This window comes from Trachemys scripta, chromosome 6, assembly GCF_013100865.1.
Source record: "Trachemys scripta elegans isolate TJP31775 chromosome 6, CAS_Tse_1.0, whole genome shotgun sequence".
NCBI lineage: Eukaryota > Metazoa > Chordata > Testudines > Emydidae > Trachemys > Trachemys scripta.
This window is the reverse complement of record NC_048303.1, coordinates 122,389,273-122,411,715: the sequence shown is the minus strand read 5'-3', so window position 1 is coordinate 122,411,715 and position 22,443 is coordinate 122,389,273. Positions and strand designations below refer to the sequence as shown.

The window sequence follows — 22,443 nt, the reverse complement described above, 5'->3', positions numbered from 1 at the left end:
TTAGTAACTTAACAGTTGTAGTGTGTATTGTGGAAACTGTAGACCGGAGTCGTCTTTGACTAACTAGGATACTGATGCTGATGATATAAGCAATCATTGTTATAAATGCTACTTTTATTAAGCAGCTCATGTTAGTAAATGTTTTGCTTTCCCTGTTTGTAATTAAACATTTGTCCTTTCCACGTGGAAGGGATTTAATTTGTAGCATAACATTTTGCTGCCACCTAGAGTGCGTATTCCTTATTTACTTTAGTTTTCAGGAGCAAGCCTTTTCTTATGCCATTGCCCTCTTTCTTTTTGTGCTTTACATTTCAAACATCCCAAATGTAAACTTACCTTTTTTACTTAGAAATTATTTTTGTACGTTAAGACTGAACGGGAAGCTAAATACACCAAACTTTGCCGGTCTTGGGAGGTTAAAATGTTAGAAACTTGTTTCCTTCAGAGCTTCCTGAGAAGTTGGACATGAGTTTACAGTTGTGGTGTTGAACATTTGAGTGTATCTTGGTATTTAATAGCTATCACTAGCTAGAGTCATCTGTAATATATGTACATGCTGTAATATTACCCCAGCGTCTTTGGTAATGGACATCAATCCTGACCTACACTTTCCCAGCTATTGTAGCCTCCCTTGAGCAGAGACAAGCTAGTTTTTAGTGGACTTTTATCTATATTACAAAAACCATGCAGTGAAACACAACTGGTAAGGACCATCTAACCTAGATTCACTTATGACTTAAAGTGACCTGCAAATGTGTGGTTTTTAATAACTGGTTTTGTACTCTTTGTTGCTTTTTTATGATGTACATAAAATGCTGGAAAACCGAGTGGATTTAATGGTTTTTTCCTACTTGTTTATTTTAGAAATATCAGGAATGTTTACTCTGGACCTCCCTGGTTTTGCTGGAGGGCTTGTTCAGGGTCTCAGACAATGAATAATGTTAAGTGTTTAATCTTTAACAAAGTCTTCCATTCTCAAAAATGTTAGTCATTAAATTGGAATTAACAAAAACCAGACTTTAAAACTGTCTGATTAAAAATCCTCTAGTTCAGTATTCCGTAATTTTCCTCTTGTGATGTCATCCTTTCAGAATGCCTTCATACATCATTTAATAAAAACCCCACAAGTTTAATATTCATTGTTCTTTATTTGCAGGTCATTTTTAGGTGAAATTTGAACCCAGATCTCTATGGGTGAAAGACTAGTATGTTAACAATTGCCGCTTCTAGTCACTAGGTTCGTTACATTAGGTGATAGACAAAGATTTTCTCCATTTTAATACTTAGGATTATATATGCTCATTATACAAAGTTGCATTACCCAAATTCAAGTTGCCTGAATACATTTTAACAGGATACATTTTCATGTCATTAAATCTGCATGTTCAAAGCACAGAAAGCAGAGCATTCAGCAACCAACCGTGAGGCCCCCACCACAGCACCAGACCTGAAAGCCACTTTCCTTTGGAGGGGGGCAGGTGTTAGTAGTAACTGCACTTGGATATGGACTTTATGGATTATTCCCGCAACTCTCTAATAAGTGAAACCAAAACACAAACTTTGGGGTGTTTGAAATTCACATCCATGTTTTGTAGCTCCAGCCCATATAGACAAAGGATATAGAGTGAGGCTCTGAAAAGTCTCTTCTGTAGAGATATGACCCAGCTACCAGGATTCTCTTTCCTGGGTCTCCGCTCCCCAGCCTAAGGTTGGTAGAGCTCCGCAGGCTTCAAAAGACTGTTGATCACTGAGGCGACAGTTGTGCAGTTGCGAGAGCAAGCCAATCGCCCTCCCCTGTCTGTTTGCGCACCGCCTGCTAACCTGAACAGCTGCCTTGGGCCTCACCGGACACTTTCTTCTTGGCTGGTCAGCAAGGGAGCTAGGCTTCTGCCGTTGCTGCTTCAGCTCTTCTCCCCAGACTTTCTGAAGCATGGCAGGAAACCTTTCCAGTAGAGTCAGGCCTGGCTCTCCGGAACGATGGCCATGGGAGGGCTTTTGCCAGAAACGCTTTGTTCAGCGCGTCAGCCCCTGTTTTTCTCTGAACTCTTGGGTTTCCTGTCAGTGTTTGGGGCGCAGTGCATTGTCTTGGCGCTCTCCATCCTGCGAGCACAACTCCCAGGTCCGACCCTCCACTGGAGGGAACGTGTTTGGGGAGCAGGTGGAAGGGTCATTGCTGAGTGCCCAGGAGCGGGTTGTCACTCTGTGCTTTTGGACCTTTAACTCACTTTTCAGATCCCTTCTCCCAGGAAGGCTAAGGAATTTGCTTTTGGAAGCTGGCTTTTGAGGCAACGCAGAACCCCACCGAGCAGAGCCCTCTGCATCAACACCAGCCATGGATTGGTCCCACGGTCCCTGTCAGCGAGCACCAAGGGCTTGTGAAAGGATCCCGGGTGCATACAGACACAGTAGCTGGTCAGGACCTTCCTGACTGAGGAGGCTGGGAGTTGCTTATTTGGTCAAAGAAAAATTCAAGATGGTCCCTCTGGGAGCTGCCTTCCCTAGAGAAGGGGGGCCTGGCTATTTGCTGTGGCTCTTTCTAAGGCTTGTGTGCATATTATGGGCACTTCTCAAGGACTGGTGGTGTCTGTTTTGTTACAGGGGAGCTATTCTGCTAGTTCCTTGTTTAGCCTTCAGGGAAGGATGGTCATTAAATGCTTGGGAATAGTTGGGGCCACTCTGCCAGGCTGGCAGTGAGGTGTTCCTCCATTCGGTTGGTTGATGATGGAGGACCTCATTCAGTTGGGTGTCAGATCAGCGTGTGTCACCACTGGAGTGTGGGAGTCACCAGAGTTTGTGGTAACTCACCCAAAACCCCAACTCGTCCCGGACTGACCATTGGAATGTGTACAAGCCCTGCTACCCAGCTCGTGTCCAGCCTTCCCGCCAGGGGTTGGGTGTGATACGTCACCTGTCTGATGGGGGGCAATGGTCAGAATCAGGGGGCAGCAACTCACCCCATTTTGCAAATTCTGGCTCTCCTGGCCAACACCTGTAGCACATCTCCACACTGAGTTTAACTTCTCTGGAGCTGAGACACCAGAGGATGCACAAGCAATACAGGAACTTTTTACACTGCCCCTGAGTACCAGAGAACCTCTGGGCAAGTCTGACTTGGTGGCTGTCCAGGGACAGTTTGCAATGAGGAATTCCAAACACCACCTCCCTAACTTATAGTGGCCATGGCTATCTCCTGCCTAGTCTAGGGAGTTCACACAATGGAACTCTACACCAAGGGAATTTGGTCTCTCCAGCAATTGTCATTCACCAGTTACTCTGATAAGGTCAGTCATAAATCTGCTAAGGAATGTCAGAGACCTAGTATTCCGGAGTCAAATGGGCAATCTGTGTATTGGGAAAGCCTTCGGGAGGCCGGAGTGGGCATTTTCTCACAAGTTATTCCTCATCATCATACACCTAGCAAGGAAGGCCCACATGATCACAGTCAGCTTGAGTTGATCTGTGTCGCATCCTTCTGAATGTCTTCTGGATTGGGGCATGGCAGATCGGATTACCCCTTCCTCCAGTGAGGGATGCTGGAGATGAGTTGCCTCACGTCCGACCTAAACCAGGATCTACCAGTCTTTTATTACTACTACTAAAAGGTACCTTCCCCCTTTGCTGAAGGAGGATGGTGCTATATGTTTTTCCACTGACACCTCTTGTATCAAGGTCTGTTCAAAGCCCGGGAGTGACGGAATTTCAGTTATCATAACAGCACCATATCGGCTCAGGCAAGAGTGGTTTTCAACACAGTTTTACAGGGTAAAAACTGGTCCCCTCAGGCTGAGTCTCTGGCCTCAGATCATCATTTGAGACCATGGTGTCGCAGTGCATCCCAGCTCCAGAGCCTGCTGCCCCGCCCCTGGTAGGAACATACCTGCCAGCGCAGTCTGGTATACAAAGGTAGATATTAAATTGCCTAAACATTACATAAAATCCTGTGCAAGTTCTTGTTGACAGTGCAGAACCTTCCTGCTCATTTCCCTTGGCGTGGGTGGCAGGCCCCGGGGCACGGGCTATAGATGCCAGCTCTGCTCCCACTGGACTTGAGGACAGACCGGGGTAGGGGCTGTGACAGATGGTGGGCACAGGGAACTGTTCCCACCTCTTTTCCTCCAGGGGAGAGTGGTATTTGCAGGCTGTTGTTGGTGACCGTGGGGATGCTCGCTCCTTCCATCCCTCTTGTTCCTTTTCAGGCTGGAAAGCTAGTCTTTGAACCACCTGGTTCCTAGGCGTTTTAATTCCTTATGTAAATGGCCACTTCAGTGGTGGTAGTGACTGTATCTGAGTGAGTGGGCTTCAGGCCCTGCAAGCGTTCCTTCCTGTCTATACCAAATCTCCGAAGGATAAGCTGGCGCTACAAACTCATTTGAGGCGCCTCTCTAGTGGTGATCAAGTTCCACCTTAATGACCCTGATCTCCCTCAGTCTATTTCCCATGCCTGAATGCCCATCCTTTCTAAATGCTTGAAGTTCAGATGTCCTTAGGTCTTTAACTAGAGCTGACTAATGCCTTAGAAAGACCATCACGCTTTTTCATTTTGCACCGACTTGATAAGTAGCCATGTCTAACGGTTTGCTTTTTGCCTGGCTGTGATGTGGCTGGCCTGTCAAGGCTTGATCACAGCAAAGGATATTTCCATCCCAGACATACCTAAGGCAGGCTCGTTGCGCTCTCGGTGCTTTCACAACGCGGTTTTGCTTGGAGTCCAGAAGGAATTCTGTTTTAGGGTCTCCATGTTTCAGAATTCCTTTCTAAGGGATTTATACCTGATTTATACCTGCCTCTGGAGATTTCCATTACTTGCATCTGAAGAAGTGAGGTTCTTACCCACGAAAGCTTATGCTCCCAATACTTCTGTTAGTCTTAAAAGGTGCCACAGGACCCTCTGTTGCTTTCTAAGGGAGAAAGTCTAAGCTCTCTGTTTTGTTTCTTCGGAGTTGTCCTGTATCAAGGCTATACAGTTTATTGAATTTTGGTTCTAATTCATCGTGCAGGATGCTACTGTTGTTACTTGTGGTGGTGACGGGCAAAAGTCGGATCCCTCCTTTATTTAAAAACCATAATCTCCAAAACACCATTGCTGGTAACACTGTTGGCATTGGCCTTTGGTATGGCGATTCATTTTGTATTGATTTTTATAATAAAACCAAACAATGGAAAGTCCAAAAAGGCAAATGACTTGTAACTTGTATACGTTCCTGAATACCACACGCTTCATGGGATCTCAAAGAGAATTATGTAGTCTTACAATTTGTCAAAGCTGCAAGACCAGACGCTCCGGTAAAGACATAACACATTTGGGTGCGAGTTACAGTAAGAAAATAGGAAAAGACTTACATAAACATAAATAGGGAAAGGAGAGAAGGAGGAACCAGGGAGGGGTTAAATACACTGGAACTTGTTTTTCTACCTGTTGAAACATTACTATAACTCTTCACTGAGAGATCTGTCAAGTCGTTCACTCGCCAGTAGTGAGAATCCTAGTAAATGGTAGTTTTAGAGAACAGAAAATTAATAACCTGTAATTTTGCTTCTTTGAGGATTTCATTATATCAGCAAAGAGTCCTGTGGCACCTTATAGACTAACAGATATATAGGAGCATGAGCTTTCATGGGTGAATACCCACAGAAGCTCCTTACACGTCTGTTAGTCTATAAGGTGCCACAGGACTCTTTGCTGCTTTTACAGATCCAGACTAACACGGCTACCCCTCTGCTCATTATATCAGGATTCACACTCACTCACCCACTTTTCCCCAAAGTCTGGAGGTTTATCTTTGTTGAAGCGGAGTTTGGGGGCCTTGTTTTTTTTCATCTCTTCTTAAATCAGATTTTTAATCTTTTTTTTTTTTTTTTTTTTGGTTGCCTTTTTTTTTTTTTTTTTTTTTTTTTGGCCAATCACGCAGTCAGTAATTGACTGGAGGTTTCCAAGGGCAGCAGTTAAACTGTGTGGAGGCTACATGTCTATCTCTCAGTATGGTGGGCTGGCTTGTATTCCACCTTGCTACTGCTGCTCTTGGAGAACCAAATCTGTCAAGAGGAGTTCCATCCGTCTCGCACTAGAGAAGCGAGACACAGGAGTGGGATTTCAGTCAGGATGATACCTTCAGAGAAGCAAAATCACAGGTCAGTAATTTCCTCTTAATTATTTTGTCAGCATTAAACATTTGACTACATAAACTGTAAATATCATCTAATACATTGGCTCCCAGTTTTAAGTAATAAATCAACTCAAGTTTCCTCTTCTAGAGCTCGACAAACAAAAACTTGTGTTATTTGCAACTATTCAGTTCTGGAATTATCTTTATTAAATCGATACATCTGATCGGACAGCATTTAATACTCTGATTCCTGTTACAATATCGTAGTTTAAAACTTATCAGAAAGTCTATTTTTAATTCATAGGCAGACATGACAGGCCAAGAAAGGAATTAAATTTGCAAGTAGTAATATTGAGACAATCCGTGAGAGAATTTGAGCCTATGACCCACACAGTGGTTACATGTTAATCCTTATTGTCAGTGTGTTACACTGCTACATTCATTGGGATGTTGTGGTAGTGATTTTTATTTTAAAAAGCTAAGTATTGGAAGAGGAAATGTGGTCGTTGCTGTAGTGTATCCTCCCCCTGTGACTTTTGTTGTCTTTGTTGCTTCCATTAAACTATTTTTAAGTAAGACTCAACTATTATTTTGTGCAACGGAAAGGTAACCATCTCTTCGAAACTTTTCTTTCCACAGATGAAGATGAGGATGTTGATGGCTTAACACAAGGGTCAGTGAAAGATGCCCAAATTTCAACAGATTCCAGTAAGTACAATTTTAGTAAGTTGGGAATATTGGCTCAACGCAGCCTTTATTATATTAGCTTAACCTGATTTTCCTTATGAAGAATAGTACTCCTAAAGAAAGCTTCACTTTGGTCAGACAATTATGTTCTAATGGTGATTACAGATCTTGTGTATCCTGTATTGGGTCAGCACATCTTTATGTATATGAAGTGATAATGGTTAGGGCCGTCTGTGAAATCCACTCGAGCATTTTAATGAAAAGAGGTGATGGTATTCATTAGATCATTGCAGTCAACCTTCTCTTGAGGTGTTTTCCACAGGTGAGTATCTCTGGAGTTAATCGCTTTCTGTAAGTAGTATTCTCGGTAAGTCACAGCTAGCCGTCTCTCACAATAACAATTGAGAATTCATGTGTTTGTATTTAACGATCCAGTAATGTTAAGCGATAGATTTGGAGGGCAGGCAGTACATTTCTTTAAAGCAACTAGCCTTTCATCTGTGGCTTCTTGGGTTCAAATCTTACCAAGGGCATAAGTAAAATGAAATCTACACTCTGCTCAGGTGAGGCCCAGTAAGAATAAATATAGTGGTGTTTATGTCAGGATTGAAGTCCATTGGCAACTGCGCAATACAGGTTTTCTACCCATTGACTGCTCTACGTTTGATATTAGCTCTTATTCATCTCATTTTCTTGAATAGTGCAGTCAACCACAGTTTATTAAAACAAAATAAAAGGAAGTGGAATAAATGACTAAACCCAGCAAATCGTCACATTTTTCATGATGTGGTTGCATAAATGGCTCTAGTACGAAAAAGTAAATTGAAGAAAAAGTAAAGAAAGAAAGAGCCTTCCATGTCCCCTTCATGTTCTTTCAAGATCTAAGACTATTGAGGAAATTGCCATGTGACAAGGGACATTCCAGATCAATACTTACCATAGTTGTGACAATGGGCTCTAATGTGTTAGTATGTCCCCTTCATTTTAAAATAGGGTTTAAACTTCACTTTCTCCTGATGACTGTGAGGAATTTATGACACAACATATATTCCATATTGTAGGATCAGATTGTGACCAGCGGTGGTTTGTCAAATAAACCTGCACTTTTTCCAGTGGACGGCTTTTCAAATAGCAACGCGAAATAATCCTTTCTGTGCCAGCACCTGTTTTTACTTCTATATCTTACTGACTGAGGCTGGTATTTCTCCATCAGTGACTGTCAAAGGGAGTGAGATGTCTATCCTGGTATCTCAGATGGCTTGGTCGACACTGCTAGTCGAGTACGCCTTATTTTATATGGACTGACCCAAGAAGATGAAGACACTGCACTCAAAAAGAGATTCTAAACTTCACTTTTCCTTACACACATTTCTCTACAGTGTCAATCAGTAAAACTGGGGAGAACAGGAACACACTGTATATTTTCAAAGACCAATGCAAAGAATCTTTAATCCTGTGGTTTAAATAAAATGGTTGTTCTAAAATGAATTGCTTCCCCTTATTACATATTAACACAATGTAACTGGCTTTCTTTCATGCCCTGATTTTTGATGATTACTGTGTTGGGAGGAGAGAAATTCTAATGCTTCTATTGAAAACAAAGGCATCGTGTTCAGTGGGAAGTATTGATTAATCATTGGCTTAACACTATCAAATATGAATGTAACTGATACCAGGTAGTAAGGCTTTACTCCTCCTACGGCTGGGCTGTATTAAACAGCAGGGATGCTAACCACTCATTGACTTTGCAGGAGGGATCTTTACATTTGTTGCATCACTGTTTCAAGTCAAGCTCTTCTTTCAGAGTGCACAGACTTTTACTGTGTAAGGGAACATGATACTAGAACTGTTGGTCACCTTTACAGTTATGGTAGCTAACCTGCTATTTTATCTTCCAAAAAAGATGTAGCTGTTGTTTTTTCTCAGTTTCATACAGGCTCCAAGCACCAGCGCAGCAAGTGCATGCCTGAGGCGGCAAGCTGCGGGGGGTGTCCTGCCGGTCGCCGTGAGCACGGCAGTCAGGCTGCCTTTGGCGGCGTGCCTGCGGGAGGTCCACTGGTTCCGCGGTTTCGGTAGCAATTCGACGGCGGGTACGCCGAAGGCACGGGACAGGTGGACCTCCCGCAGGTATACCGCCGAAGGCTGCCTCACTGCAGTGCTTGGGGTAGCAAAATACATAGAGCCACCCCTGGTTTCATATACCTTACAGATACAGGTCTGTAAAAAAAAAAAAAAAAAAAAAAAGCAGTGAAAAATAAAATGCAGGCTATTTTTTGGGGTGTGAAAGGATAGATGCCTGGCCAACTTTGGTTTGTAAGACATGCTATTTACGTTAGAGAAGGAACGAACAAGAACCATGATAAAAAGAATACAAAATAAAGAATGGTTTATAAACAAAGTTACATTAGGATCTTTTGTTCATTTAAGGGGACATTAAATGAAATTGATAGGGAGAAAAATTAAAACTGATAGAGGCTTTTTAAGACAATGCATTATTAAACTGTGGAACTTATTGTAACAAGATATTATTGAGGCCAAGAACTTATCAGGAGTGATTAGAATATTTTAGATGGGTAGCACAGATATCCAGAATTACAATAGTAAATATTTTTTTAAAAATGAGTTTGGGAAGAGATCTGATCCCTCAATCTTCAGGACATAAAGTAGGGTCTATGGGCTAGTCTACACAGGAAAGTTATATTGGTAGAAGCTAAAATGTGAATTTTAACCAATATAATGTAATCCCTGTGCGGTTACTCTTATTCCGTCATGAAAGCCTTTTATTCTGGTGTGAGGCCCTTTTTTCCGTTTAGCTCATGTCTTTTGGGAAGGGGTTTAAGCTAACCTGAAAAGAGTTGTTCCCACCGAGAGTTGTACCCGTTTAACTATACTGGTAAACTGGAGACAGGATACCCGGGATGGCAATTCCTGTGTTCCTACAGACAAAGCACATTGTTCTTAGCTGAGGCCGTATTTGAAAATGATGCTGAACATAAAGAATCACAATCCTAGTCTGACAAACAAACAAACAAACCGTTTTTAATTTTCCATCTGTGCTAATATTTCTTCATAACTGGCGATTTAGAGGGTGGAAATACTGTTTGGATGATATCGTACAGATGTAACAACCCCCCAGAAGAGAGATCTCCATAATTCTCAAAATAAAAATTATTTACGGTGAACTCTTAGTTCCTGGATCTGTAGGGATCCCGGAACATAAAGACGCTAGACTCTCTGCCTCTGGTGGTGTGCCAGAAATCAAGGGAGGTTGAGGGCTTGTGCAGCCTGCATGATCAGGCCCTGATGTTTTTGTTCATTTAAGGCTTCTGTCGGTCACAGCTGGCAATGAGAACCCCCTGCTTCCCAAACAGGTAAAAGTCTGGTGATTAGTCTCAAAAGGTGTTCATTACAGACCGGGATTTACAGTGCATCGTGTTAAGCACCTGGCCTTTTTTCCCCAGGCTACTGACACTTAAGAGTAACAAACATCTTTTGAAAGCAGCTGTTGTGCAGAGTAGAGCTTCAGCCTGGATGATGGCTTTAGTGCCATGCGAAGCTAAAACCTCCTCCTCTGGCTGGATTGTCGGTGTGTGACTATTGAAAAGGCATATGGCATTCTGAGCATCACACACTATCTTCCTTGACTGACTGATTTTATTTTAGCTTTAGGGTTTTTATGATTTGGTTTAATGAATTAATAAATTAAGACTGAGTGAAGGTGTGATGGCAATCTATCCGGTTCAGATTTTTCCTCTGTTTGCAGATTCTCTTCGATCCCCTATGCCAGTCCAGATGCTTAGGTATAATTTGTCCCTGGCAGCAGATGGGGATAGTATGCGAAACATGTTTGGAGGTGTCATCCCCTGTACACGGGGGACTTGCTCGCTGTGTAAGCTCATTGTTGGTATTTCCAGCAGGTGGAGAGATCAGTACTTTTGCTGGCAGATGCAGAGGACTGAAGGGAAAAGAAGGGCTTGTGACCTCAGAAATCCCCCTTGCACTGGGACACCTATACTTTCTAGCTGCTTACTGCCTGCTGTGGGACTCAGCGTATCTGACACCCACAGGTTTCCCAGGGAGTAACCAAGAGGACAACAGTGGGGTAGCTGCACATCATGAACATAGGCAGCTGTCAAGGAATACTCTCTCCCTCTTCCATCCCCTCGTTTTCGGGGTGGGGAGGGCTAAATGATCAGGTCCAAGAAACAAGGGGTAAAGAGGGCCTTTGCCCCCATCTGTTGCCCATCAAGACTGCAGCCTGTTTGTCCAGTGGTCCCCAACCTCCAGGTCATGGGGTAGGTCGTTGTAATGTGAAAGTGGACATGCCCAGATCAGTTGGCTCCACACTCTGCTTGGACAAGTGCTGAATCTGTTGCCAGAGAAACTGAGGTGTTTACCGAGGATCTGCGAGTGGGCACTGCACTTTCCAGAGTGGCAAAGGAGAGACTAGATCTCAAAGGGGAGGTTTCACTCTGCTCCACAGACAAGTCAGGTCTTTTTTGAAGAAGACATTTGAGCTCATTACAGTGCTTCACAGGTAGTCCTGAGCGCAGCTTGTTCTTCTGGGGCACTGCCCAGATGGCTTCAAAGTCTATGATCCGTGTCCCCTGAAGCTAGAGGGGAACAGAGGAAAGCGGATCAGATGCTGCTCTGGCTGGGATCTGCAGTGTTGCTCATGGCAGATGGGTGAAAAAGTTTCACGAGCAGCTGTTAAGGCCGAGGGCGAGCGTGCAGCCCCCACATGAAAGGCTGGCAGCTCTCACAGCCTTGTGGTCCAAAAATCCCTTAGAGCTGGAGTTTCGGCCTGTCTCTTTGGGTGAGACCCAGTAGTGATGAAACGGCCAGTGATATAGTCAGAGAACCAGGATGACATGGGGAAAGAGGTTGGTTTTTCAAAGGAACAACAGCATAAAATTCACGTGATTCTTGTCAGTTTCATAGCTGCCCAGCTGGGTTTTGAATGGCAGCAATGAAACTGACCAGAGTCTTGCTAATTTCTCCTTGCTGCTGCTTGGCACAGCTGAGAGCAGTAGAAGTACAGGTACTGGAGCAGGCAGGGTACGGGGTAAGGAAGACAGCACTGCAGTTGGTTTGCACTCTGTTCATATCTGGAAAATTTTCTTATTTTTCAAAACCTTAAATTCTGCTGATACTGTTGGATTAGGCTCCTGTGTTTGCCAGGGAAAAGCTTCCCACTCCTCATTGATTGAGAGATTTTTTTTTTTTCAAGCTGTGCTTAGATTTTTGAAAAGTAAGAAAAGAATAAAAAGGCTCCCCCTGTCCACAAGACGCTCAAAAATGAGGAAAGCTGTTTTGGTTTCACCAAGTATTACATATCCTGTCCCCAAAGAAACTCTGTGTTTCTGAATCAGGTTTCATGGTTTCGTAAACAAGTACCTAACATTGACCTTGCAGTAGCCTCCTGCTTAAAAAACAACAAAACCAAACCAGTTTGGCTCTTTAAACTGGACAGCTCTGAAAGAAGCCATTGATGGAAAAGATAAAATCAGCTTTCAGAAGGTGAAACTACGATTTAGTTGTAAGAAGAGACTTGAGGTCTAAAGACTTGAGAATGGGGAAAAAAGTTCTATTGCAAGGAACTATTTTTATGATGCATCAGTCTATAACTCTCTTATCAGAAATCATCTTATAATTAGTTACATAGTAGAAAGACGAAGCTTTTAGGTTAAACTGTGTGCCAACTTCATTGCACAGTTGATCTTCTTAGCCTTTTCCTTTAACAATGAGAATTGGAGAGGATACTACGTGCAGCATCATCTAATATAAATGACAAATATTTAAATAGATTTTCCAAAAGAAAAGAAGTCAGACAAGTTATATGCAAATTATTTATATAATGCCCCCTTTGTGGTGGGTTTACACATAGATCAGAAGAGAAATATTTGTACAAATGACGAGTTGTGGTAATAAGATGCTGACCGAAGAAAGGATGTCGTATCTAGATGATTGATTTTAATAACAGCTGCATTGAGCATTAGCTTCAGAACGAAAAGTGTGGGATTCATTTCAGAATGGGGACCTGATGGTCAGTGTAGGGGAAGAGTTGTGTAATTACATACAAATCTTTCTCTTAGAGTAGTCATTACCACCAAAAAAAAAAAAAGGTATGTCCCACTCTAAAAAGTGTAACCAAAAAAAAAAAGTCCTGTTGAAAGAACTTCCCTGTGCTGAATTGAATCTGGAGAGACATTCTAGTTCTTCTTAACTCACAGGGCATTCTGCATACTCCTAGTTAAGTGCTCTTGCATGAGTTCATTCCCAGTAGCTGAAGTGAAGTAAAGCAGACACAGTCTTTCATCAGATTGTAATACCAGAATCAGTCAACATACCTTTTAAGATGGACTATGCCAAATAAATACATTAAAAAAGGATTTCCATTGATCTGAGGACACTTCCAGTCTTTACCATCCATCATTCTATTCCCCAAGCCAGCTGCTGGAAAAAGAATTCGGGCTCTCTTAATGTTGTCAGTCAATACACACTATGTCTAGATCGTGTGTTTCTTAAACCAATCTTGGGCACTATGAGGTTTCTATAAGGTTGCTGTTTAGATACTCATTTTTAAAGCATTCTTCTAGGAAAGAAGAAACTTGAGGTCTGCTTCCAAAGTTTATTCCACTGAGGCAATAGGCAGGAACGAAATCTTCTGCAGAATCAGGGAAGGTGGAGCGCGGTAAGAGGTAGCTCTCGCTGCCGCTTCTCTAAGCATTGTTTGTAATGCAGATGGCTGAACTGGTAGGTTGGCTCAAGGTGTCTTTGAGTTTAGCGTTCTAGTCGCTCTTTTTTTCCTACGGTAAGCACCCACCTTTTCACCCCGTATTTGCTACGTTAACTTGTACCCATTTCCGGCCTGGCAGTGGCTTTAAAAGGAGCTGCAGCCTTTTTGTTCTAGCTCACATGACATACTATGTGGATGCAGTGGAAAGGGCCGAAGCGAAAATCACTATAGAGGTGGCAGCGCTTGAGGTGTCCACGGATACAGCCTTTGGCTGCAAAATGTTCAGTGATGTGATTCCTAAAAGATTTTCTTCTCCTCTTTCTTCCCCCAGGGAGAGACTTCTGCAGGCTTATGGTGAATAGTGGGAATCCTTGAGTCAAAAACCTAACCTTGACGTCTTTATTCTTTCATCAGTCTTCCTACAGCCTTAAGCAGTGCAGAGCCATCTATCTATGCCCTGCCCACCTTGCTTCAGAACAGGACCCATCTCCATCGCATCCAAAAAACCCAAAATAAATTCAATACATTTCTCCCTTGTCACGGAAAATCAGAACACGGTACTGATGATGCGTGGTGTACGGTAGCTTAGGGTGGTTGTAAAACATCCATGTAACAGAGGCAAAATTTGAGCACTTATTGTATTGTCTCATATTGTAGTGATCCTTAACTACTCCTGACAGCTGCTTTGACCGAACTCCTGCCGAGTAGTGAAATGTTCCTCTTGTACGTGCTGCAGAATGTACAGTAGAAGCCCTTGGGTGCTTGTCTTTGGGAGAGTTTGGAGCTCTACTTCAAAATGTGCCTTTTCCCCCGAGCTGTTGGCATGGTGATCTGGTTGTGGTGGATCACAGTTCAGATCCTTCGGTCACAAGTTCCTGCTGTTGTCCTGTGCTCAGCTCCTGAAGGACAAATGCTCAGGGCAACATTGATGGACTGCTAAAGGAGCAGCATCCATATTGCCATAGTATGGCAAGAGGGAAGATCCACATGATGGAAGGCCTTTGAGTGAGGGGGAAGTAGCAGGGTGACCCTGAAGAAGAAAGTGTGAGTAAAAGACCAGTTGAAATAAAGACTTCTGTGCAAGGTTAGCATCCCTGCTGTTTAATACAGCCCAGCTCTCCTTGCTTGTCATCACACAGAGTTGGAGAATTTTTATCTCCACGTCTGGTTTCTTTCATAGCCGTAGCAGCCACGGTTGTAACAAGGAGAATAAACAGGACACTCACAGCCACTCGTACATAAAAGCTTGTGTTCATAAAACATACCTTGTAAAAATGTAATATAAACAAGATCTTGGCTCTTGCACCCATTTTGTACAATATTGCCATCATGAATATCCGAACAGAGTGAGTTGCCGGGCCTGAGAACCAGACTTACATCTGTATTGCTTCTCCCTTCCACACTGAGTGGAACTTGTTCATAGTGCGGCCTGGGCGCCTTCACCCGCAGGTATTAAGTGATTCAGTTCTGGGAGTCATGCCCAAATGACACTGGCAGCACCTTAACAGGCAATAACTTTTGTGTTATGATGGGGGCGAGGGGGGGGGGGGTGCAATGGAGAAGCAAAATCTTAGAGGAGGGGAAAACCTAACAAATAGGGTCCTGTCTTCCCCCCTTTCTGCACCTGCCCCCCCCCAACTCTCAGGCAATGTGTAGGCTTTACCTCTTCAGAAAAGTGGAAAGGAAATAGAAGTCTTGCACTTTCTATTGCAGGACATAGGCCAAGGGCGTGGGCCATAATGAGAGAGGCCTTTTGTTGGGAAAGATTCTGCCCATTATGAGCATAATTTGGTATGGACCATTTGTTCCAAACCAGGCCTGTTAATTGTGGTGACAGAACATACAGTAGAACCGGAGGTGAACCATAGGGTATGCTGTTTCTATGTCTCGGATGGCTCTGAAAGCTTGCAGCAAAATATTTGACGTGCCCAGGCTGCATTTTTATTGTCGGCATTGATGGCCTGCCCGTCATTGTCATGTCTGGGTGCCTGATTAAAGAGATGAGTTGGGCTGGATATCTCTGCAGGATTCTGCACTTTTATGCCTTGTTTTTGCAGTAGCTAGTTTTTCATTTTACTCATCCATGTCCACCCATCTCATCTGCTGTCCTCTTTCTGTGGGAAATTCTAATGGGTTAACACAATAAACGGAACATAGATATGAAGATTATTTGCGGGCAAAACCCCTTGAGTCCTTGCTGTCATACTCTGAACTAATTCCAAGTGAGGGAAGAAGTTGTATACCAGTATAATTAAGTGCACATACATGTATTTCTGTTGAGCTCAGGATTCATTCTTCACATGCCTCGTATCAAGGTACAAAAAAGATTACCTTTCAGGCTTTTATTATTTCAATGGTAAAAGGTATTTGCCCACATCCCGTAAAGGTGCCGCTGAGTTTGTGACCATATCCGTGTGTGCTGAATGCACGAGGAGCGGTTGGTTACGAGATCGGATTGGATTGAGAATGCTCTGAACATTGCCAGTGAAGAGTGGCCTAGAGTTCAAACTGTAAATCACACCTCTAGAGCAAAAACGGTGTGTCGTTTGTGCAGGAAACTGGGTAACAGCCGTGATATATTGCCGGACTTCTCCATTCATTGGGGACTGTGGAGGGGACTAAATATAACTACCCCCCTATGACCCACACCTCTTCTGTAGTAATGGGATCAGAAGAGTGAAAGGTGTTCCTCAGATTGTAGCCCCTCATTAATGAAACAAATTTCCACCCCACGTTGGAGGTGGCAAGATGAGTCTGTTGGATTGGTGGTCTTATGCCGGCTTAAAAAACCCCCAAAACATTCTGTAAGATTTGTTCGCAGAGTTGTTTTAAATGTGTGTAATTAACTAATATTTTTTAAAAATATTCAGTGGAGGGTATTGGATTCCACCACTACCTCAGTTTTGTGGAGGGCTGAAGCCAAAAGCCTTGATTCTTCACCGTTTGGGAAGTATTAGTATGCTGTCTACCTATAGTTCATGATTTGTGCAGTTTTTATTGGAAATTTTAGATTTAAAATATAATGCAGATCAGGAAAACATTTGATTTTTTTAAAAAACTTCTGGGGCAATTTAAAACACTTAATATAATAATTTAAAATTTTCCTTTTGACATTTAATTGGCTCATAGCCAAACTGGTTATTTTAAACAGTGTTTTGTTCTCCAAATCACAGTCATCAGACTTGCCACACCTGTTCTGAAGGCATCAATCTGTTGTTTTGGGTTCCATGTTGCTGAATTGGTAAAGATTAGACTAAGGAGATTTGAAATTAAGGGGAAAATAATTAGAAAATCGTGGACAAAACACTCGGATGAAAACTAATGGTGAAATTGCCATTTGAAAGAAATTTTTAGTTCATTTTCCCCTTGTTAAGTTACATTTTAGCGTAACAGCAGGAAAATAAAAGTAAACTTAAGAAAATGCAAATAAATGTTACTCTTTAAAACTGGTTAAAAGCAGACTTTTGTAAGTTGCATTGTCCACTAGTTGCATACACACTTCTTATTGTGACATGACTATATTAAATGTTGTTATTGTAATGTAAACATTTGTTTTCTTTAGGTAAACAAACATTAAAGATATTTGATGGGAATGATGCAGTAAAACGCAATCAATTTCGACTGATTTCCGTTCCAAGGATTGCAAAAAGTGAGGAGGTTGTGGTAAGAGACTCTCAAATGGATAACGACTTTGATAGATTACGTTGGCCTCCAGCTATCCCAGTATACCATGATTGACAAATGTAATGCATCTCACAACGCCGATGACAAAACCTGCTTGTTACCCTAGCTAGAATATTAGAACATAATTTGGTTCTATTCAGCACTGTTGATATTCCTGGTACTTCTGACCATTTTATGAGGTACTGATGTAGATATGAAGACTGCGGAGACTTCATAGATGTATGCAGCAACCATTATGTGTTAAGCTGTAACTCGCCTATCCTGTCGAACATTCAAATGTGGTTTTAGTGATAGCTGGGATATTGGCTGGTATACCAGGGTTGCTAATGAGCCCCCTATTCGTCTCTCTAAATATATAGTATTTAACGATTTTAACTTCAGTCTGGACAAACCCCAGACGGTTACACATACATGAAACAAACAATTTCTTAAGACTGCTGCATATGTCCATTTTTCTGTTTACCAAACAAGGCGTACTAAAATTGTGGTTGAATTAAGAACCCAATGCTCTGCAGAATGAGGGAAAAGACAGAGTGGTAGGTGCTCTTCCTGTGATAGAGGCAGGGTGGGAACCTATATAGAATATTACCAATGTTTTTCAGCTTCAGTCAGGAAATAACTGTTATCATTATATACCTCCTTCTGCACTGATAATGTGCTCAAAATTAACTGAAATTTTGAAAATTACTCTTGATGATCCACATCCAAATAGTTAAAAAAAGAATATGCAGTGCAAAAAAAAAAATATTGCTCTTTAGGATTGCTTGGTATTTTTCAAACGTAATTATTTTGGCTGTTGTCTTCTCCCAAATAAAAGAAATTCCTAGTTCACAAAAAGTGCCATCCTGGGACATATTTGCTCCAGGATCTGTGGTGGCCGAAGGTGATGCAGGCTGTGATAGAAGGTCTCTAGTTTTGAAATTGGGCTGTAATGGCACAGGATGGCTACAGAGTTCCCTATGCTGCAGGTGGAGTGGTCTTTACCTGGCCAGGAGAGCCCCAAAGAGGGTGAGTTGGACCTGGGGAACAGAGTGGCTGCGAAGCAGGGATGCTTAGGGCATCCGGGGCTTAAAGTGATCTCTGATTTAAACCTGGATCAAAGGCAGGCAGCGCAGAGAAGTACAACCTACCTCTCCGTACCAGCATGAATCCTGAAGCTGCGTGTCTATTGCGGCTCACTACATTTATATTAAAAGGATACATCGATCAAAATTGCCATCGCTTGACAAAAATACTCCAGGCACCAACAAAAATCTCTATATTTGGATTCTGGTGAGAAATTTCCACTTGTGTTTTTACATCACTAAAACTTCGTTGCGAAACCATGTGCTTATTTTCGATAGTGGCCTGTCGGCTGTTTTTATGTTCCCTTAAAAGAATCTTTTAGAGTAAGTGAACTGACTGCATTTCATAACTGTGTCCCCGCCAGACATCAGTGCACGTTTTCAGAGGAGGGCGACTCACTCTCTTTTCTGTGCTGTTGTAGGAGGCAGCGCTGAGGGCATACTACGTAAATGATGATCAGCAGCACTATGAGCTCCAGACATTTTCTCAGCAGACCTTGTTTTCTGATGACATCATCAACAGGAATGATGCCACTGAAGAAACCAACCCAGGTCCAGTGTTCAGAGAGGCGGTTCCCGAAGCTTGGATCATCAGAGCCAAATCTAAGGATCACGAAGTAATAAGAATTTATCCCGGTTGGCTGAAGTGAGTGATTTCCTTCTTTTTGCAAGGTTACTCTGCTCAGCCAATTGTGCCTTCTGTTGTGGCCAGGAAAATGTGTTGCAGTCGTTAAAGTTGCACGAGGGTAAAGGAGCACAAAATCCACTACATTGCAAGGATCTGTGTTGGTGTAACAGATATTTCTTTTTTTTAGCTTTCATTTTTCTTCATTTCTAGACTCTGACATTAACTATTACATTGATTTAGCCCCCAGTCATGCACGCTTAAGAGTCAACAGGTGCCTTTGCACGATCTGGACAGATCCTGCATCTTTGTTTAGTTGTAGCACGTTAATCCAAGGAAACATAACTTTTTAAGCAAATTGTATCCGTGTACAAATGATGAGTAGAAGCTTTCTTGTGAGAGCTTCATATTTTTTAAAGGGAACGTTAAGATAAAGATATGTATGTTACATTCTTTTCCATGTTAGTAATAGATTAGATCAGGGGTCGGCAACCTTTCAGAAGTGGTGTGCCGAGTCTTCATTTATTCACTCTAATTTAAGGTTTCGCATGCCAGTAATACATTTTAACGTTTTTAGAAGGTCTCTTTCTATAAGTCTATAATATAGAACTAAACTATTGTTGTATGTAAAGTAAATAAGGTTTTTAAAATGTTTAAGAAGTTTCATTTAAAACTAAATTAAAATGCAGAACCCCCCTGACCGGTAGCCAGGACCTGGACAGTGTGAGAACCACTGAAAATCAGCTCGTGTGCCACCTTTGGCACGTGTGCCATAGGTTGCCTACCCTTGGATTAGATGATTAAAACAGGTTTTTTTTAAAAAATCGTATTTATTTTTTACTACTGAAACTGTTTTGCATTTTATGCACCCTCCACAATGAAATAAGACTGATCAGTTTATAGTCACTTTCATTCCATCTTTCATCCCAAAGGTTCCCAAATTGTTTGAGTTGTGTGTCTGTCCTTGCTGCTGAGATTGCCAACTCGGTCCCAGTTGTATTGACAAAAACTTTAGTCCATAGTCCTGCAAGTGGGACTGCTCAGACAGAGGCCCATGGGTTTCAGTGAGTCTTCATACAGGCCTACTTGTGTGAAGTCACCAGCAGTATAGAGGCGTCAGTAACTGGTCTCCGGGATAGTCGGTTCCCACCAGTCCAATGTGAGTGGGACTGAGGCTTGTGGACAGCTTAATTTTATCAGCTGGTAACAAGTTTTTTACTGAATGGGGCTGAATTGTAACTGGGATCTTAGAGTAGAAGCTCTCCAGATCCTGGTACAATCTCCTGAGCTAATCCACCTGCATAAGTGATTTTAATTTTAAATATATATATTTTTGTCTAGGGTGGGAATGGCGTATATCTCTCTACGAATAGATAAGGAAAGCACCACCCAGACAGTAATTAAAGAAGTTCTCCGGCTATTAGGACGGCAGGTAAGCAATATAAAGCTCATCAGCATTTCTTTGTGCTTCGTATGAGCTATCCTAACAGTTCATTCAAAAGAAAAAGCATATTTACAAAAATGTATATATTACTTTCCCTCTACCAAATAGTCTTCTTAATGCTCAGCGAATGATAACTCCTGCCTTCCGTGGTGCCAAATTGCAGGTAAAACATTACCTGAGCATAATAAAAAAGACCCACAAGGTGGGTGGGGTAATATATTTTATTGGACTGACTTCCCTTGGTGAGAGAGCTTTCTGACACGGCTACTGCACTGCATAATACAACAGACCGAATAGCTCTATACTGAAAGCCTCCTCCATTTTTTATGGGCCAAGCAAATTTACTCATGCAAAGAGGAGAATTCTCAATCTAGAGCATACGGCTTTTGTGCTTCTGTATCTCTTGAATATTGAATCAGGCTGATACGCAAGATCAAGTCCTGGTGGAACTGGAGAAAACCTTACATTCTTTTTTGAGTGTCTTCTGCATTGTCCCACTCGTGGGGTGTGCTGACAAGTGCAGGTCAGGTGGTGGAACCTTCTCATAACAGGGCCTGTTGGCACGCTCATGCTTCTCTCCTGTCCCTCCCATCTACATTCCTGAATGTGCTGAGGCCAAGACGATAAAATGGGACATGGCACCCTCAGCTGCCTTAGCATCTTCCATCCACAGCAACAGATGGATGTACATCTATTGGGTTCCTTTGGTGCCAGATCCTTCACTTAGAAGATCGTGGTGCCTTAGTTTACTGTTTCATAGTTAGTGTTAGACTTAGGATAAGTTAACTGTCAAGTTTTATTTTTAGTATAGTTTAGAGAGAGCTGTTTGATTCCATTTACTGGTTCCATGGCAGACGGGAAGTTGAAGAGACCAGGCTTTCAAAGGTGCAGCTCTTGTCCAGCAGTCTTCCTGGCATGGCTGCTCATAATAGAGGTTTGTTGAGTGCTGATGTACTTCGTGATGCTCTGTCTGCAACGTATTCAACGCGAGAGCATGCAAGGAGTTCCAGAACAGGCTGAAAGCCCTACTGTTTCAAGAAGGTTTGGCTGTGAAGCCCCTTGGAGATGGTACCTCTTCAGGGTTCTGATCAGAAGGTGAAATGTCCAATATCCATTCTGGACACCTCTGGGTCTCAGAAAAAGGCCACAATGCAGAAAGCTCCATCTCTGAAATTTTGTTAGGAATGCTGTTTGCAAAGATTGATATAACTCAGTTATAATTTTTCTGTTTCCTAATTGGCCAGTTGCCATCACGTCTATTAAAGTTCACTTTCTGTATAAACTAGAAAGTTAAGAAGCATAATGCCTGACTTGAAAGTACGGGTACCAGGGGAGAGTGGGCCAGTTAAAATTAGTTTTGATCTCTAAATAAGTTAAGAGTCGCTTTACCCAATAGCTGGCCAACTGGGTGTATTCCATAGCGCTCTCAATGTTTGAAGCTCTCTGTGTTTGCTATTTGGGTTAAGATCCGGATTATTTGCAATGGGTGGTGTTGGCAAGGGAAAAGAGTTTATTTTACCCATAGTTCTATTCCAAACCCATAGAATAGCCTTTGCTAAAGGATGTATGCAAAATTCTGGTAGCAGAACAGTGTTTACACTGCTGCAATTTTCTTGTTCAATAAAGCTCCAGTGTTAGACTGGATTAGAGTGCCCCCAGTCCACTACGGCTTTGAGCAGGCTGGCTTGATAGTACCATAGAAATTTTGGAACAGCTGGTCCACCTTGTTTAATGGGTTTGTACAAAGTATCTGCTCCCACTCTTGATTTTCTTGTTCCATAGACATTCTAACATCACCCTCTGTATTCCTGCTAGGGTTTTATCTGAGATAATCATGGAAAATTTTGAAACAAGAAAATTATCCTTGCCAGAATTTTTGTTTTGACTGTGGTTATTCTCCTTGACCAAGGAATTGCATACATCCCTCAGCACTCCAGATCTTTGTTCATGTGCTAAAGTAGTAGTTTGAAGATTAAATCCTAGAGCCCTTCTAGGGTGTTTGAGATTTGAATTCCCAGGTATTTTATATTATTTGTTGCCCCTTTATACCCAAATATTTTCTGAAGGAGTGACGTCTCAGAATCTGGCAAATTGTA

The 22,443-nt window shown here is 42.3% G+C and overlaps 1 protein-coding gene across 2 annotated transcripts in view; it reads left to right on the top strand.

The window, feature by feature from the left end:
* DGKQ (diacylglycerol kinase theta) overlaps positions 1-22,443 on the top strand; it is a 98,490-nt gene that overhangs the window by 27,603 nt on the left and 48,444 nt on the right. The window contains exons 6-9 of one of the 2 annotated variants that reach the window (XM_034773313.1): positions 6,744-6,812; positions 17,093-17,193; positions 18,701-18,924; positions 20,245-20,335. In XM_034773313.1, the coding sequence (XP_034629204.1) occupies positions 6,744-6,812; positions 17,093-17,193; positions 18,701-18,924; positions 20,245-20,335 (485 nt within the window). The remainder of the gene's footprint in view (positions 1-6,743; positions 6,813-17,092; positions 17,194-18,700; positions 18,925-20,244; positions 20,336-22,443) is intronic. The other variant, XM_034773314.1, reaches the window with a different exon arrangement.